The 17094-nt window shown below is 37.0% G+C and overlaps 1 protein-coding gene across 1 annotated transcript; it reads left to right on the forward strand.

Moving 5' to 3' along the window:
* Positions 1 to 823: 823 nt before the first annotated feature.
* Positions 824 to 1841, forward strand: FSHB (follicle stimulating hormone subunit beta; the record flags this gene model as incomplete). The annotated part of the gene is made up of 2 exons (XM_082761377.1): positions 824 to 982; positions 1605 to 1841. The coding sequence occupies 2 exons, from the start codon at positions 824 to 826 to the stop codon at positions 1839 to 1841; spliced, it is 396 nt and encodes a 131-aa protein (XP_082617503.1).
* Between the last annotated feature and the right edge of the window lie 15253 nt (positions 1842 to 17094).

A 17094-nucleotide genomic window follows, 5' to 3' on the forward strand; every position in this document is an offset into this window, starting at 1 on the left:
ACACAGAACAGTTAAAATACCCAAGCATTTTCACAAAAAATAGGCTTCTCAACCCATTTCCAAATTGTGAAATGGGTCAGCTATTTCTAAATGCCAGCGAATAAAACCCAAGCAAATTTCTAAAAAGACATTGTAACAGTAACCTTCACGATCACTTCCTAAGTGTGTTTTGCTTTTCTTTTTTCCCCCCGTCTTAACAAGGCTTGATCTCACTGTCTGGCTGAGCATTAATCCTCTTTCACCAAGTACCAAACTAATGCTTGCTGCATTAATTCTCTGCAAATCCTCAAGGTATAAGTTACACATGATTTAGTATAAAAGGTAAGCTTGGGGCTTTCTTTTCACTATAGCTATTACCAGGAAGGCAAGTAGAATACAGGTGAGTTTTCATCAGATCTTGACCTGGAAATATTTTTTTGAAATTGCGAACACTATATGCAATTAATTTCTTTTTTAAAGCAGGTTATCCTTTGCTCTTTTTTTTTTTCCCTTGTTTCATTTTCTTTCTCCTAAAAGACAGGACACATTATCTGTACCGAAACTTAGATGAAGTTATTTCATTGAAAGTAGTATAATGTTCAGCTGTTCTTACTCTACAAAGATTGCTGATATACCATTTCAGTTGCTTAAGAAAATCAAACTCCTTTAACAATAAGCATACAGATAGATCTACTTAATTACTTTATCCTCTGAAAGCTTGCTATTATAGAAACACTTGAGGGTAATGTGAAGACTTAATTTATCCCTGTCTCTATAAATATTTCCTGTTGTAAATAATTATATGTTTCTCCAATACAGATCCATTTTCTGCTTTATGCACAAGATGAAGACGCTTAACTGCTATGTGCTGTTATTTTGCTGGAAAGCAATTTGTTGCTACAGCTGTGAGCTCACCAATATTACTATAGCAGTGGAAAGAGAAGAATGTGAATTCTGTATTACAGTGAATGCCACATGGTGCTCAGGATACTGCTTCACAAGGGTGAGACTCTTAAGTTTAAACTTCAGGCATCAGAATTAAGTACTGAAGTGATTTATGAATAACCAATTTCTCCAGTTCATAATATACACATGGGCAGGATGAGCCTTGTGAAAGAACAGGCTGAATAATGGCTATGTTATTTGATAGGAAAGTAGATATACTGACGGTCTGAACAGTAAAGGGAAGGGTGAAAAGACACTAGTTGAATTCAGACCTTTATTTGGCTGCATACATTGTTTATATTGTATGACTAGCATTGAAAGTATGAGAATCTGGATCTCTGCTTTCTGTTCAGTTTGTGGTTGCAAACAGACACAATAAAGTAGTGATCACTATGTAGACTCTACTTTTCCAATAGAAAATAATTTAAAGAATCAAGCCATTGATCTGCACCTTTGTCTGGTGATGGTACGAAACCTATCTTGCACAACCATTCTCCTGAAAGGAGAAGTATATGGATCTAGGTGCAATCCAAATAGCCTAATCCAAACCCTTTTTATCTCAGTGGGATTTTCCCCACTGGTTTTACAAGACTTCACATTAGGTCTTCTATTTTGTAAAAACAAAGAATTCTGCCCTGTAATGAATTTCAAAATAAATATTTCCTTCTTGTAATTTTCAGGATCCGGTATATAAATATCCACCAGTATCATCCGTTCAGCAAACATGTACCTTCAAGGAGGTTGTGTACGAAACAGTGAAGATCCCTGGCTGTGGTGACCATCCTGAATCTTTTTATTCATACCCAGTAGCTACAGAGTGCCACTGTGAGACCTGTGACACTGACAGCACTGACTGCACTGTGAGGGGACTGGGGCCATCCTACTGCTCCTTCAGTCAGAACGGAAGCAACCAATGAAGGGTACTTGAGATAGCAATTTGACTTTAAATGTGTTCTTCTAAATAGTGCTGACCAGGCTTCAGTGGAAGTTAATAGCCGAGGCTATTTAGAAACAGACAAGATTGAAAAAGATTTTTTAGGCCAAAATGGAGAGCTACTGACTATACTTCTCTTCAGGCCTCCCCTACTTCTTCTAGTTTCCTTAAAATCACTTTCTATAGAATGTCTATAGAATGTTGCTTATGATTCCTTCTGCTCTTGCCTCCTCTTCTTTTCTATTCCACCTTCATTCTTTATATTTCTGTACTTCCACAGCTTAGTTTGCTTGGCTTACTCTATACTATCCCATACTTTTAAGAAGTTCACAATCTCCATGCCTTTATTATGCCTTGCATCTCTCCTTAGAATTCACTTATCCTAAAAAGCCTTGAAGCACTGGTTTTTATCAAGTCCAACATCAATAGTGTTAATAACTACAGGCTGGACTGTAAACCTCTCTCAGATGAGATTCTGATTTATTTATTTTTTTTTGGCAAAATATTTCTTAGTCATTATGCTCTTTAAACGATAACAACGTGTTTATTTAAGAGCCAAAATCCTGTGTTCAAATGTTGAAAGTCACCAAACTCTTGTGCTCTCTTATTAAGGATTGTTAGCTAAGGCTCAATGACACAGTGACACAAATGACATGAAATCCAGGTCCTACCTGGCTAACTTCCTACTTGAAATGCTTGGATGTTTACCTTCACCTGGGTAAACAAATGTCCTAAGTCAGTTAAACAATTCTGAAAAAAAAAATTGCCATGCATTTGAAATGCTGCATTTCCTCTTATTATGCAAGAGAACTTAAGAATGAGAATTATTTCAATGCTATTTAATAGAGGAGTCTCACAAATGGTTTAGGGATGAATCTAGAAGAATCTGACCCTGGTTATGCAAACCTGGTGTGAGAGCATACCTTCAAAGTCATTCACAGTAGTGCCTCTGAGCCTGAAGTGAAGTCATACAATTCTGCAGCAATCAGTATGAATGGAACAGGCTGGAAGCAAGCTGGAGATCTAAATGAGAATGGAAAGTTACCTAAAATTATTGGGAAAATGGTCAGAAATTTACAGAATGAAATCCTACCAGAAAAAAGAAGATATGTCTCTTCAACAGAAACAACCACCTACACAAATACACAACTGACAGCAACTGGTTCAACAGCAGTTCTGCACAGAAGACTCTGAGGTTATATAAGCGAAGCATGAGTCAGCAGTACCACACTACTATGGAAAAGCAGAGATGTAAGAACAGGAGCAGAACTGACATGATGCACAACCTACATCCTCTACTCTGTTCAATCTTCTAAGGGTCTCAGATGAGACATTATTTCCAGTTTTGGACGCAGAACATCAAGGTATTGAAAAACTGGAGAAAGTCTGCAGAAGAGTAATAAGAATGAATGGAGACCTAAATAACACGACTTAGAAGAAAGATCTTTTTTTACAAGTGTAGTTGTTTGTCTTATGGATAGTAATAGGGGAAAACAAACAAACAAACAAAAAACAGTGAAATGTTTTACATGCTTGAAAACTGTTACAAAGAGAAAAGGAACAGTCAGTTTGCCATGTTCATAGCAAACAGAACAACTAATGCAAGATTCAGAGTAGTCACTAGCAAATCTCCCAAAAGGAAAAGATAAATAGACCCTGAAATAAACAGTCGGGAAGGAAAGAAGAGAGAAGGGGCTCTGTGTAGTGGCAGGTCTTCAATAATATGTTCACCTGTCAGGAATGACAGCAATAAAGTTAACCTGCCATGAGGCAAGGGAAGGAAGTAGACTGCCTCTTGAGGTGCCTTCCAACACTATTTTGGTATTACTCTACGAGCTGTCGTGACTGTTTTTGAGACCCTTATACAAATGTTTATTTAAAGGGAATTTGTTACTCTGGATCTCTCTTATTACAGATATTTTAACTTATTTCATTTGTAACTTTTTTACTGTAAGATATTAGCTCTTGTAACTTAATTTTATTTATAAGTTATATCATCATGGGCATTTTCTTTGGTCTAGTGAAGTTTTAAACGTGGTAAAGTAATAGGTAAATCAAATTGTGTGTAATTTCAATTTTAAGCAAGAGTTGACTTCAGTTAAATACAAATATATTGTTTACATCAGGAATTATTTCATCTGGATGAGGGAATTCTGGATAAAAATTGCAAAACAGAGGAGCTTGAAGCAAAAAGTATGGAAAAATATATGATTTATTTCTGTAAACATCTACACTGTCTGTTGTGCACTTTGGAATAATAAAAACAACTTTTTGTTGCACTTGTGTTATGTACGTCTTTCTTAAATTGTAAATTAAAAACTTAAAAGTCCATCAAAAGTCTATCTGTGCACTTAATAATGCTTTAAACCACACCTTTCTTCCCCGGAAGTATTTTCATGGGACCAATATACGCACCTGAGCCATCTGTCTTTTTTTGCTTTGCCAAAAAATATATATCCAAATCACATCAAATAAAAGATTGATACATTTTAGCCTGACCCGGTAACATTGTGATGAAATATTTTTCAGTTTCAACACAACAGAATTGTGAATCAGAATAATGATTATTACGAGTATATTTTTTGAACTATAGGGATTAGAACTTCTCCAGAGCTCAATCCACAACTCTCATGAATTTGCTTGCATGTGAAAACAAGAATTATATAGATATTATTTCATCTACCAGACAAACGCAACCACTCATTTTCATTTTGCAAAGGAATCTATTCAGAACCTCAGAATTGCAACAAATGGAGTCAAAGGAGTAGTAAATTTAATACCAGAATGCTAACAAAAAACTCCTAATCATGCACCATTTCAAGCCTCCAGACTCACTTCTTATCTCTTACATATCTTAGGTACCAATGCTGAGTAAAATACCGAGACCTAGAGTCAGAAAGATGTAAATAAAAAGGTGTTTCATATAAGCATTAACTTCTCATATAAAGGTGCTCTCCATACAAGCACAAGCGAAACACAGCCTTTGAAAATACCTGTCAAATGCTTCCTCAACCCCTGTCTAGTACTTAGAGATGAGTTCTACCAGACTCTTTTCCATATAGCTGGCTTTTGAAAAGATGAGTATTTCATGCAGCAAAAACATTATGTATTTCAATATATCAATAGGAGAGCAGTAAAAGAATAAATTCTTGAATTTAGCTTCTTTCTCTGATCATAGGTGATCACAAAAAAAAAAAAAAAAAAAAAGGTTTAGAAAACATGCAAGTCCCATTGAAACCTTTCTGTTAAAAACAGTAAGCCTTGAATGCACACCTCAATTTTTATGAAACTAGCAACGACATAAGACTCCAAAGTAAAATCCATTCCACATCAAGTCAAGTTATTTGCTGTTCTGTAGACTGATTGCAAACATTTCAGTAGTTTCACTGACAAATTCAGAAATTCTTACAGAAGCAGCGCTGGCTTGACTTGAAGATACCACGGACTACCTTCAACAGTTTGTCTGACAGACTTTGTCTTATCAATGTTCACTTTCCATTCAGTTCCCAATAATCGTTTCATTAAACTTAATTATACTTCAATGTGTTTCAAAAACTTTAGTGTAATTTGAGGTTCAAATCTGCTTGAAATTATTATTTAAGAAAAATATTTAAGAAGTAGTTCGTATGCTGTTCGCCTAGTGCTATTATGATGAATAAATGGCAACTCTGTCAGAGGTATAAGTCTTAGTATGATGTGCTATTAAGTAGTAAATTGGTGGGAAAGCTGTTAGACACATTCCTTATAGATTCAGAAGGACATTGGCAAAAGTTCTCACCATGGGCCTAACCCTTTCCACTGAAATCAATAGGTAAAAGTTTTTCAGCTTCGATGCAACTGTTCTGCTAACACAAAGCTTTTCAAAAATCTCATACAAATTCTAACTTTAAAGGCAGGCTCTGAAAAAAAAAAAAAAAAAAAAAAAAAAAAAAAACAACTTGTAATATGTCAGCATTAATCACCAACCTACAGAAATTAACTTTTTAGAGAAATGTCATGCCCCTGAGGTAGCAAAAACTAAAATGGATTAACCTATCTTCATTCTTACACAATTTATTTACTCCCAGGTAAATATAATCCTCTCTTTTCTTGCTTGAAAGCAGGAAACCTGGAAAACTGTTACTTATAATACCCTGCTGAATGCATGCAACATAGAGGCAGGCCGTACACAGCATTGAACTGTCCCTTAAAGACCTTTGGGAGGAACACAATGTAGGATTCAATATGTTGTAATTAACTGAGTCTTTCAAATACCCAGATGTACAGATAAACCGCATGAAGATTATTCATCTCTGCCACCACATCTATGAGAGAATTAATATTTTCTATCATTTATTATGCAGACAGTTTGACCTTGATCTTATGAGTGTCCGTGCCAGTCGTACTTGAAGCTCTCCAGACATCAAGATGGGAACATGAAGTTCAGCAGCAGTGTTCATAGTCCTACTAATTGAAATGACCATTTAATCCTAACCGCCTTTTAGGTATAAAGCACACCCTGATTCTACAGGGATGCAAAGAAAAATGCATTCCTCACCTATAAGCTATTAATAAAGCATCAGCATAATAGCATCGCCCCGCTGCTGTCAATGCTCAACTGTTATTCTCAGACTAAAATCTGTAAACCTTTAATCCTATCTTTAAACAGGTTGCCACTTGTCTTTATAATGTTGGCATAAAACCGGGCTCACAACATTATTATTATTTTTTTTTTTGCCATAATTAAAGCATATATATATAAATGCCACCTGGTATTAACCCAACTGACACATAAGAATGTATTAGTCATTAAAAAAAAAAAAAAAAAAAACACATACAGATCTAAGCTGAGAGAGAGGTAAGTACAAACAACAGGTGGAAAACAGGAATGTTAGAACTGTGGTTTGTACCTGTGAGGTAGAGGCAGCACTTATCTGGGGCTATTTATATGGGAAAAGGAAAGACAGTTGAGAGTGTGGTTACTGTGCCATATTTCTTCACCCGCACACCTCAGGAAGTGCATTTTGCTTTGGCAGTACACAATGTTTAGCCACATGCTTTATTTTCATTAAAAATACAATTAATTAACATCTTGTTTGAAACTACAAATAAAGAAAAAAAAAAGAGATGAGCAGTTAACCTGAAAAATTCATTTGGAGATGGTAGCCTTGAGATTAGTGGCTCCCCTCCACTCAGGCAATGGGATCTATAATTTTTTTCTGTGTATCTCATGTTTCTCTTCAATTTATGTTAATAACATAAGCTATCAAAGCCTTGGTCTTTTAATGTGACTTACACTGACAGACATTACAGCAGCTCACAAGGCTGCAGTCTCTGGGAAATACAGCAAACAAAGCAGCAGGGCTAGAGAAAGAACATACTTTCAAGAAATCAAATGTCAGTGTTTTATTATGTGTAGGTGGAGAAGAGACAGAATTAACTAGCTATGCTTTACCACCTTTAACTATTGGTTTCCTTACATGCTACAGCTCTAAAGGGCAAGAACAAAGTTTTTACTTCACACTAATGACTTCTTAATTCACTGAAAAATACTGTTTTTCCAGATGCATTACATACGTAGCATAATGTTATTCTATAAGAGAAAACTTGAACAACTTGAGAAAACTGATTTTCCCTTTCCTCTGTGTATTTTTAAAAAAAAAAGTTTCATTCAACTATGGTATTAGTTTTCGTTGTTTCCTTCTCTCATAGTAAAACATTAGCAGGTCTTCATGCTTTTGTGAATGCTAAGAAGCAAGAAAAAACTTTTTTGGTTTAGACGCTGTCAAAATTTTTGTCAATGATGCAAAAGGCTAAGGATTAGGTCTATGCCCTGGCAGCAACAGCCTTTTCAAACAGGCCTTTAAGAACATTAACAGCATGATTCCACATAACACAAAAGTAGGGTCTGCATTTCAGCTAGAGTAATGATCAAGAAATAATTAAGACAATTTAATATGAACTCTGCCCCCACTTCCAAGTAGTATCAAAGACACATCTACCAAGCAATTGATCTGGTCCAATCTGTTCCAATTTCTTCCTCACCGTATGACTTCTCCTTTTAGAATAAATATCTGAGTCTTCATGAGAATTCTCAGTCACAGGCAATCTAATGCTTCAGATGGGAGACTGATTTACACCATCAGTGTTACCACACAGTGTGGTAAACCACACTGGCTTTGTTTATGCAATCTAGCCTTAAGACAAGTAGATCTTTATCTATGAGTAGCTGGATGTGTTCATATACTTGGATTATTATGTCTGGAACTTGAAACCACTTTATGCTGAGATGCTTAGTTCAGGGACAACATAAAAGTATAATGAAACCAGCTCCTGTCTATGCACAATCTAGTCAGTTTTTGTCAGTAGGCGTGTACAGCACACAGAGGACTGTCATTTTAAGGCATATATTCATACAAACACCAATACGCAACAATTTATTTACAAGTTATGTTGGCTATTGCAGATTTTGACCCCACCAAAGCTATTTTGTGATGCTTCCATACAGTGATAACCCATTATTCTCAAACTGTTTCCAATTTATCCTAATCAGCCTATACCTTAGTATCAAAATTTTAAGACAGACAAGATGACAACGTAAAGCTATGTAAGGTCAGAATGATCTTTCTCATAGAAATGGAGTGCTTCTACTATCAGCAATACCATCTAGCATTTTAGCAAATCCTAGAAGGGAAATGTAGTCCAGAAAAGAATTCCATTTATTAAAGTTCAGTCACCCTTATTTAACTCTCTTATGCAGCAATAAGAAATACACATGACCAGAGACCTAATTTGAGATAAAGTTGGGTCACAAATTTTTCTGGTCCATTTTCTAAAAATAAAATAAAATAAAATAAAATGCTATTTTAAAAATATTTCAAGTGATGATATTCTAATAAATATTTTAATAATAACAAACAGGAAAAAAAAAAAAACTTATAAAAAGGCCAGTAGTCTCTATAAGTGTCAATAAAGTTAAGATTTCTTATAATTAGTATTCTTCTCCATAACATGTCTGAGTTAGAAGCTACCCTGTCAAGTTCCCATACTCAGGTGTTAAATTCATTAGAGTTAATGAAGATTCAGGAGCCTGACAAAGGTTCTGTTCACCTCCATGCAAGCACCAAACACCACCTCTGAAAACAAGCACTGCAGTAATGGAAAATGCATTGCCTGGAATGGTCTAACAGACTCATAGGAATCACTGTTTTCTTCAGAGCATGTTTCAGGAGTATCAGGATAGCTAGCAGGATTACAAAGCGTTTCTATAAGCATCTGAAGAATATCCATTTAATTTTCCTTGTAGTTTCTAGACCAATACTGCTTTAGTAATAAATAAAAAAAAAAAAATAGCACAAGAGCAACTCTGGGAATGAACATCATTACATCAGAATAACTAAGCCTCAGTTATGAATTTCAATATTTCGGGGGTTAAATACCCAAGGGTTTGAGATGCCCTTAAATAATTCAGTCCACGTCCTTTCAGTAGATCTCTGATCTATTAAATATTCACTAACACTTTGAAGACTGGAATAGTGTCAGATCTCAAATTAGAAAATTTCCTTTTAATGTCACTCTTGCGTTAATTTCTGCCATATTATTTCAGGTTATTTGTCACATCTCAAACCAGGTAATATTAATAGCACAAAAAAGTAAAAAAAAAAAAAAAAAAAAAAAAAAAAAAAAAGGATTTTTCTTTCTTATGTGTGCAGTATGCAGAGGGGAGGTTAGTAACCAATAATTCTGCAATTGACATCTGCAGCCCCATCAACTTCAAAACAGGAAAAGTAACCTGCCCAAGGATGTGTCAATCAGTAAGAGAGACTTTAGGACTTTAGGACCTCCCTGACTTCTAACTTCAGCAAAGCAACACAAAAACACAGTTTGAAGCATAATTTAGCTGGCAATATTATTAAACTACACCAGTTTATTAAAAATGGATCCATATATTTGGTCTGAAAATAAAATAAAAGCTTATTGCCTGTGAAAAAAGGAAGAACAAAGGATAAGAGTCAAATTATAACTCTACTATTAGATGAAAAGCGCCTACTGTAGAGCTGCCAAGATTTTGAAAACAGACAACTAAACTGGGAAATCCCTTCCAGTCTTGATACAGTGTTACTACATAAATCCTTATTATGTTATATGGCTACAAAACCATTATGCAAACAGCTGTTGGGGAAGCACTGAAACAAGATCTTTTACACATCAGGAGCTTTGTGCCACAAAACAATTCTTCTGCTTGAAATATGTCGCATTCTCCTGGTGAACAACGGGTCTGTGCTGGCAAAGGATTTCCTGTTCACCTCAGCTGATTCCTGATGTTTTCATTTATGCAATTTAGTTCTTTCAAATTGTGAATTATTTTCAGGTAGATACTAATAAGTGTTTTGATTACATGTGTTTCAGGTCCAGTTTGTACAGATAATGGATGAATTATGGACGGCTACCTACAACTATTGGCTAGAATATTTAGTAGAGTTAAAAGTCAGTAATATTTCCAAAATCGAACAATCCAACAAGACTAGAAAGCAAGATGCCTCATTAGTTACACTTCTTTGTATTAATGAGGGAACACAGTAAGGGACCTGTTTTCCTGATACACTCTGACCAGCGTGTAAGTAATGATGCAGCAATAAATATTGCTCTTCCCCTGCATCTCACAGTGTCCCCTGCGCCTAAGGCAGCAACCCCTCTCTGTAAAATACCCAAATCTTATTTGGGTATTTTACACTTTTACTCAAATTAAGGAAAAAAAAAAAACAGCTTTGCTCTTCCTTTTCTCACCACTTTTTCTGCCTACTGCTACTAGCAGAAAGAGACATTCTTGCACATTTTCTATCATGACTTCATTAAGAAATCACACGTACTCAGAATAAAGCCTTTTGAAGTGCAATTCTAGTAGAGTTTTCATGTCAGTAGCTGTTCTCATTCTTTTCACAAAAGCACCTGAAATCATGCCTGCTTCTCCAAATCATGTGGATAGCTGCATGTCCACCTTATTCCCATTTACAGAATATGCATATATCCAGTTATTCAATATATATAATGCATATATCCAGTTATTCAATAGCTTTTCTAGCTTTTGCTATAATACTAACTGGATGCATAGCTGCACTCTCACATTTGGGCACACAGAGCTGCATGTCTGAAAGTCAAAATTTCAGTAATTGATAAATGGCAATAACATAAGGTACCAAGAGCCATCATCATGGTCAAATGCAAGGTCCTGCACCTGGGCTGGGGCAATCCCAACCACGAATACAGGCTGTGTGATGAGTGGCTAGAGAGCAGGCCTGTGGAGAAGGACTTGGGGGTACTCATGGATGAAAAGCTCAACAGGAGCTGCCGATGTGCACTTGCAGCCCAGAAAGCCAACTGCATTCCAGGCTGCATCAAAAGAAGCATAGCTAGCATGTTGAGGGAGGTGATTCTTTAGCAGGGAGTGCTGTGCCAGGACAAGGGGTAATGGTTTAAATTAAAAAAGAGTAGACTCAGATTAGACATTAGGTAGAAATTATTTCCTATAAGGGTGGTGAGGCCCTGGAACAGGTTGCCCAGAGAAGCTGTGGATGCCCCATCCCTGGCAGTGTTCATGTCCAGGCTGGATGGGGCTTTGGGCAGCCTAGTCTGATGGGAGGTGTCCCTGCCCACGGCAGAGGGTTGGAACTGAATGATCCTTAAGGGTCCCTTCCAACCCAAACCACTCTATGCTTCTATGATAATTCATCTTCTGCTTAAGATGCTAAATGGCTATTTTCAATACGGCTTTTGATTTAAATGCACAACAGACTGTGTTCTTTTTAAAAGTTCTCAGATGAAGGACATATGACAAAAGTGAGTTAGCTCACGCACAACTATACAATGCTTGTATTTGGCAGTGAAGATAAAATAAAAACTTTCTGAAGGACTCCCAACCCTGGTTCTCTTTGGAAAAAAATATGTTTATAAGTAAATCCCCCCAGATCAGGAAGAGGTACAATAAATTCTATAAATAAGCTACCACTTATTTAAGCTACCACTTCTATAAATAAGCTACCACACTTTCAAATGCTTCTTTAAGTGGCTTTCCACCTCTGCTGAGTACCACACTGAGTCTGTTTTACTGCTGTTCTAGCAAGAACAGAATGAAATTGATACTGTGACAAGAAATGCACATGTGAGTAATGAAACTCACACAGTCTGCATTCACAGTAGAACAAAAGATAATTTTCCCTTTCACCTCTTTAGCTCAGACACCCTTTGGCATTCATTGAGCATAATGTTTTGATTTCAAGTAATGTTTTTCTTTGCTTGGATGAGTATGACCTTTATGTGGCACCTGCACTAAAGTAAAATTCATTGGCAAACCAAGGTCGGACAGATTTTCCTGGTGAACACTTGAGTTTCCAAAACAATTCACACTAATTCATCGTAAGCAATCCTTTCAGGAACCCAGCTTTAGCTATCTAAATTAAAATCTCCACAACTCAGGTTTCCTAAGTCAGATTTACTCAGTGCTACACAAATATGTCCTCAGGTATCTCACCAGATCAAGCTATGAGTCTGTGTATCACTTTCCTGAAGTTAGGCTCTGAAATTCCAACCAACTTACAAGATTTCCCACACTTGAATAGCCCTTCCTTAACGCATAATTCTTTTTTGAAAACAAGACAAACTTGAAATCACAAATGAGCTTTTGAACATACAATCCCTTCTGATTTGCCTATATAGCATTAAGCACAGCAATGAATTTATGCAAGTCAAATGTTTTGTGCTTAATTCCAAAATTCACTTCTGGATGACTTCTTATTATCTTTATGATATAAGTAGTCAATTCAACTCCATTGCAACTTAAGAATATCTTCAGTCTATGTCACATTATTATGATCCACCCAGGAAGTTGAAAAGAGATGAAATGGAGCCAACTATTTACCATGTGACAGCACCTTGGCACTAAATATTATCAATTATTTGAAACTGAAGCACAAGACTTAAAAAGAAACTACCTAAGGATTTATCCTTGATTCATCACCTACGGAATTTGTACTTGCTTTTCCAGATCATATAGCTACTGTTAAATTTCTGTCACAGAAATGTATTTAGATATTTTAGTTTTGCTGGGACCCGAATAGGGGACTTGGCTTTCCAACATAAGCCACACTGTATGTCCGTATCTTCCTGATACCAATGAGCCCAGGTATAAATATGAAATTTCCTTCATATGATCATTCTCACACATAAACAGAAATTCATACTCCTGAATTTAACTTAAGCAAAAAGAGAGACTGAAACTAGTTGATCATAGCAGAAGCACATTCATTGTGGGTGAGCAGGGGAATAAACAAACCAAATATACTCACAGAACTTGGTTCCTAAAAATTGTTCTTAGATAGCAGCAAATACTGTCAATGTAGCAGATACTAAACAATAGGTATCGGGCACACTATACGACCAAGGATGAGGGGGTTATTTCATATTCCTAGGACAATATTTGCCTGTTTATTTACTTCCGCTCAAGTTATGCAGTTACTGTGTGGTAAGAAACCAACAGAAAGTCAGAGAATTAAGCACTGCTGTTTCATCTGTGCTATACATAAGCATCTGTAAACATCTATGTCATATAGGGGATATTCTTGTTTCCTTGGATAGATTTCTGCTGCACAGCTTCCAGAGAATATGCCTTCCCCCAAGTGATATTGTCCAATAACGAAACATTTGACAGATGGGACAAAAAATTGTCCATGATTATATTAACATACACCAGTAAAACACATGGAAAAATAGTAAACCTTTGGGCTTGCTATGGACAAGAGTTTAATGAAGAATGCTCCTACACCGATCATCAGCCTTGCTTGCCAACCTACCTGTGTCATTGCTTTCTGCAGCCTTACACTGACCACGCCTTCTCTATTTTACCAACTGTAAGATATTTTTGCCATCACTTTCAAGGCTCTTTAGGATCGATCCTTCCTACCCATCAACTCTTATAAAGTATTTAGAGGTCTCTGATCAAGCTACAGTGACAGCTTCCATCATCTAGTAGTTAATTTTCCAGATAATCACCTGTATTCCTTCTGTCATCAAGTTTAGAGTTGACACATGAAAAAAGATAGTTTGTGGTTCTCCTTCATATCTTTCTTTCAAATTCTCCTTTATTGCGATGCCAGTAAAAAGCATATTATGATGTATGAAGATACATATTTAACACATTGATCAGGAATATTAAATTGTCTCCTTGACGATCTGTCTATAAGTGTCTATGTTATTTTAAAGCTATGAATTATTTATTCCTCTCAATAATGCTTTAGAGCCTGGTGGTTCATTCTACCACTTATGACACGATAAATGTGCAGGCATCCCCCCGAGGCAAAGGAAGCACTCGCCAAACCCGCAGACTTCACCCATTTTAATTTAGAGTAATACAACAACATCTCCACAAGATGGCACTCCTCCACGCCCAGATGGAGGAATGTGCAGCATCGGCACTCACTCTCTTGACTGCTTATTTTCAGGAAGGATTCAATACTCACTGAATTGTATGGAAGTAGTCAGCACGCAGAAAATACATCCCAGTCTCTTGGAAGTACATAAGAAAATGTATAAAGGGAAGGAAAATGCAGGACAGTGAAAACTGCAGTTTTTCCTTTTAGAAAATATGGAGTACATATTTCATAATATGTGAGCAGTCTATGAAATATGATTGTCTCGCTGCCACTGCAAGACCAATTCAATTACTTCAGATGCTCACTCAGTCCCTGACAAAGACAATTCTCTACCTGACGCTCTATTTTTCACCCATGCAGACTGGCCCATAAGGAATGCACGATTAACATTCAAGTAGGGTGAAAATTATCAAAACACACAATTATTAAAAGTATCCAGTTAGCAAGGAAACCCCAAAAACAACAAAAAACTGCAGTGTAATTTCAATGTCCTCCTAAGAGTCAAGTAAAGTCTTTGTAAATTGTTGCAAGTGCAGAAGATTCATGGTACCTCTGCAGTAAGAATATAGTACGATGAGATTTCAGGGTGTTACTGAAGATAAACCAGTAGCACACTGAGATTAAGACAGTATCTTCTCAGAGGCTCTGGCAGGACAACAGTCTTGAAGGATGCATGCAGAGGCTGCGACAGAATCCTAGAGCAGGAGAGAGATCCTATGAACTGTAACATCTCAGGCTGAACAAGATAATCTACACAGCTAGAACTATGCTCCTTTTTCTAATTCTACCTTCACTACTCCCAGCGCCCAAAGAAGGGCAAGGAAGCTGGTGAAGTGTCTAGAGAACAAGCCTCACATGGAGCAGGTGAGTGAACTGTGGCTACTTAACCTTGACAAAGGGAGGCTCAGGGGAGACCTTGTCACTCCTTACGATTACTTCAAAGGAAGTTGTAGAAGAGTGGGAGTTGGTCTTTTCTTCCAGGAAGCAAGCGATACAGCAAGAAGAAATGGCCTCAAGTTGCACCAGCGGAGTTTTAGGTTGGATGGTAAGAAATTTCTCCACTGAAAGAGTTGTGAGACATTGTAACAGGCTGCCCAGGGATGGAGTTGAGTCACTACCTCTGGAGGTATTCAAGACATGTAGATGTGGTGCTTGGGGACATGGCCCAGTGGTAGATTTAGCAGGGCTAGGTTAACAGTTGGGCTTGCCAATCTTGGAGATGTTTTACAACCTAAACGATTCCATGATTCTATGTTCAAATAAAACAGATTTGTACCAAAGCTGTAACTTACTTGGTCACTGTCCTGTTCGGTAGTGCACAGAGTCACAGAATCAGCAGTACAGTGGTGAATTAAACTTTGTGTCAGGAAAGACTCAGACCTCCCAGTAAGAAGTACTAAAACTGACTAACATGATCTACCTCTTTCCCAAAGATCAAGTGAAGGGAGAATCAATTAAAACAAACAGCCATGGCAGTTTCTGCTTTATTGTTAGTTTTATCTGAAACACTGCAGGCTGTATCTAATTCAAAGACACCTGCTGACCTCAGTGGGCTCTGGATCAAGCCTGAGTTGAGGAATGCTTCTCAGTTCTCTTTAACAAGACACTCAGTTGATTAACAGCCCTCCTGCCTGCTACTCTAATGGGAATGCTTTCATTTTTATGCTTCTCAGGGCAGCAGATATGCTTGCACAATCATCAGCAAGAAAACTTTAAAGAAAAACTGTGTAACTGCAGCATCCCCTAGTGTATTTACACCGCTTACCTGTTACAGAAGATCTTAAGATCACTGGGGGCAGATCCTCATTTCAGAATGAAGCTATCGTCATAGTGATTGAAATGCTGATTCTAACAGAGTAGGTTAGCTGATCTTTTTACAGCACACCTTTCTCTGCATATCAAAAATGCTGATATTAAAAAAAAAAAAAAAAAAAAAACAAACATTAGAGACAACAGCATGAAAAAGCGAAAACTCTGAAGACCTTCTGAACTGAACAGTCGAGGGAAGCTTAACAGAGACCACAGATTTTCCATAAACTGCAAGATAATAATGTGAGCTCACTGTTCAGAAGATATTTGATGGATTAAAAAAAAAAAAGAAAAAAAAAAAAAAAAAAAAGCAGAAAGGATATCAAGGGGCTAGCAGTTAGAAGAAGTAGAAGCTTGTAGAGAGGGCAAACCAAGTCTGAATACAGCAGCACTATATTCCCACCCGAAAGGCTACAATTAGTGTGTAAGGGAGTGAAAGGAACAGTCTGAAGTAGCTTTTAGTAATAACAAAGCAAGTAGCCTGAAATTGTTTGTTCTAGTTTAGCTCTTAACTCATGCTTCAGAGAAAACTACATGCGTAACATGTCACTTCAAATGAACCAAAAAATGAAGACATGAAAGCTGATACAAAAGGTTGGACACGTGAGAAACACTGTAGCCAGTAACTTCTGCTCAGGCCAGGATCTCGGTGAAGTAGTAATTTATTTGCGATTGCAAAGACCAGCACCCCACAAGCAGGAGAGCATGCCTACTAGTTCCAAAACACAGTTTATGTACTTTTTGATGACAGGACCCTCCCCCGTTTCCCCACTGAGTGGGTAATCCAGGTTCACAACCTATCTGATGCTTCACAGACAATGCATGGCCTTCAGTTGCTGGCCTGTTAAATTTCAAATTTCTTTTGACATTTTTACTGTTTAAAGTGGTAATGTTTTTTCACTTACCTGACTTGACTTAACACCGTGATTTTCACCTAATTGCTCGGAAGAGTCTGGTTGTCTGCATTTTACAATGTTGCCTGCTAAGCTTTCTTATCACTGTAAGCATATCTCAATACTACAT

Source organism: Aythya marila, assembly GCF_965140915.1.
Source record: "Aythya marila genome assembly, chromosome: 5".
In the NCBI taxonomy this organism is placed as follows: Eukaryota; Metazoa; Chordata; class Aves; order Anseriformes; family Anatidae; genus Aythya; species Aythya marila.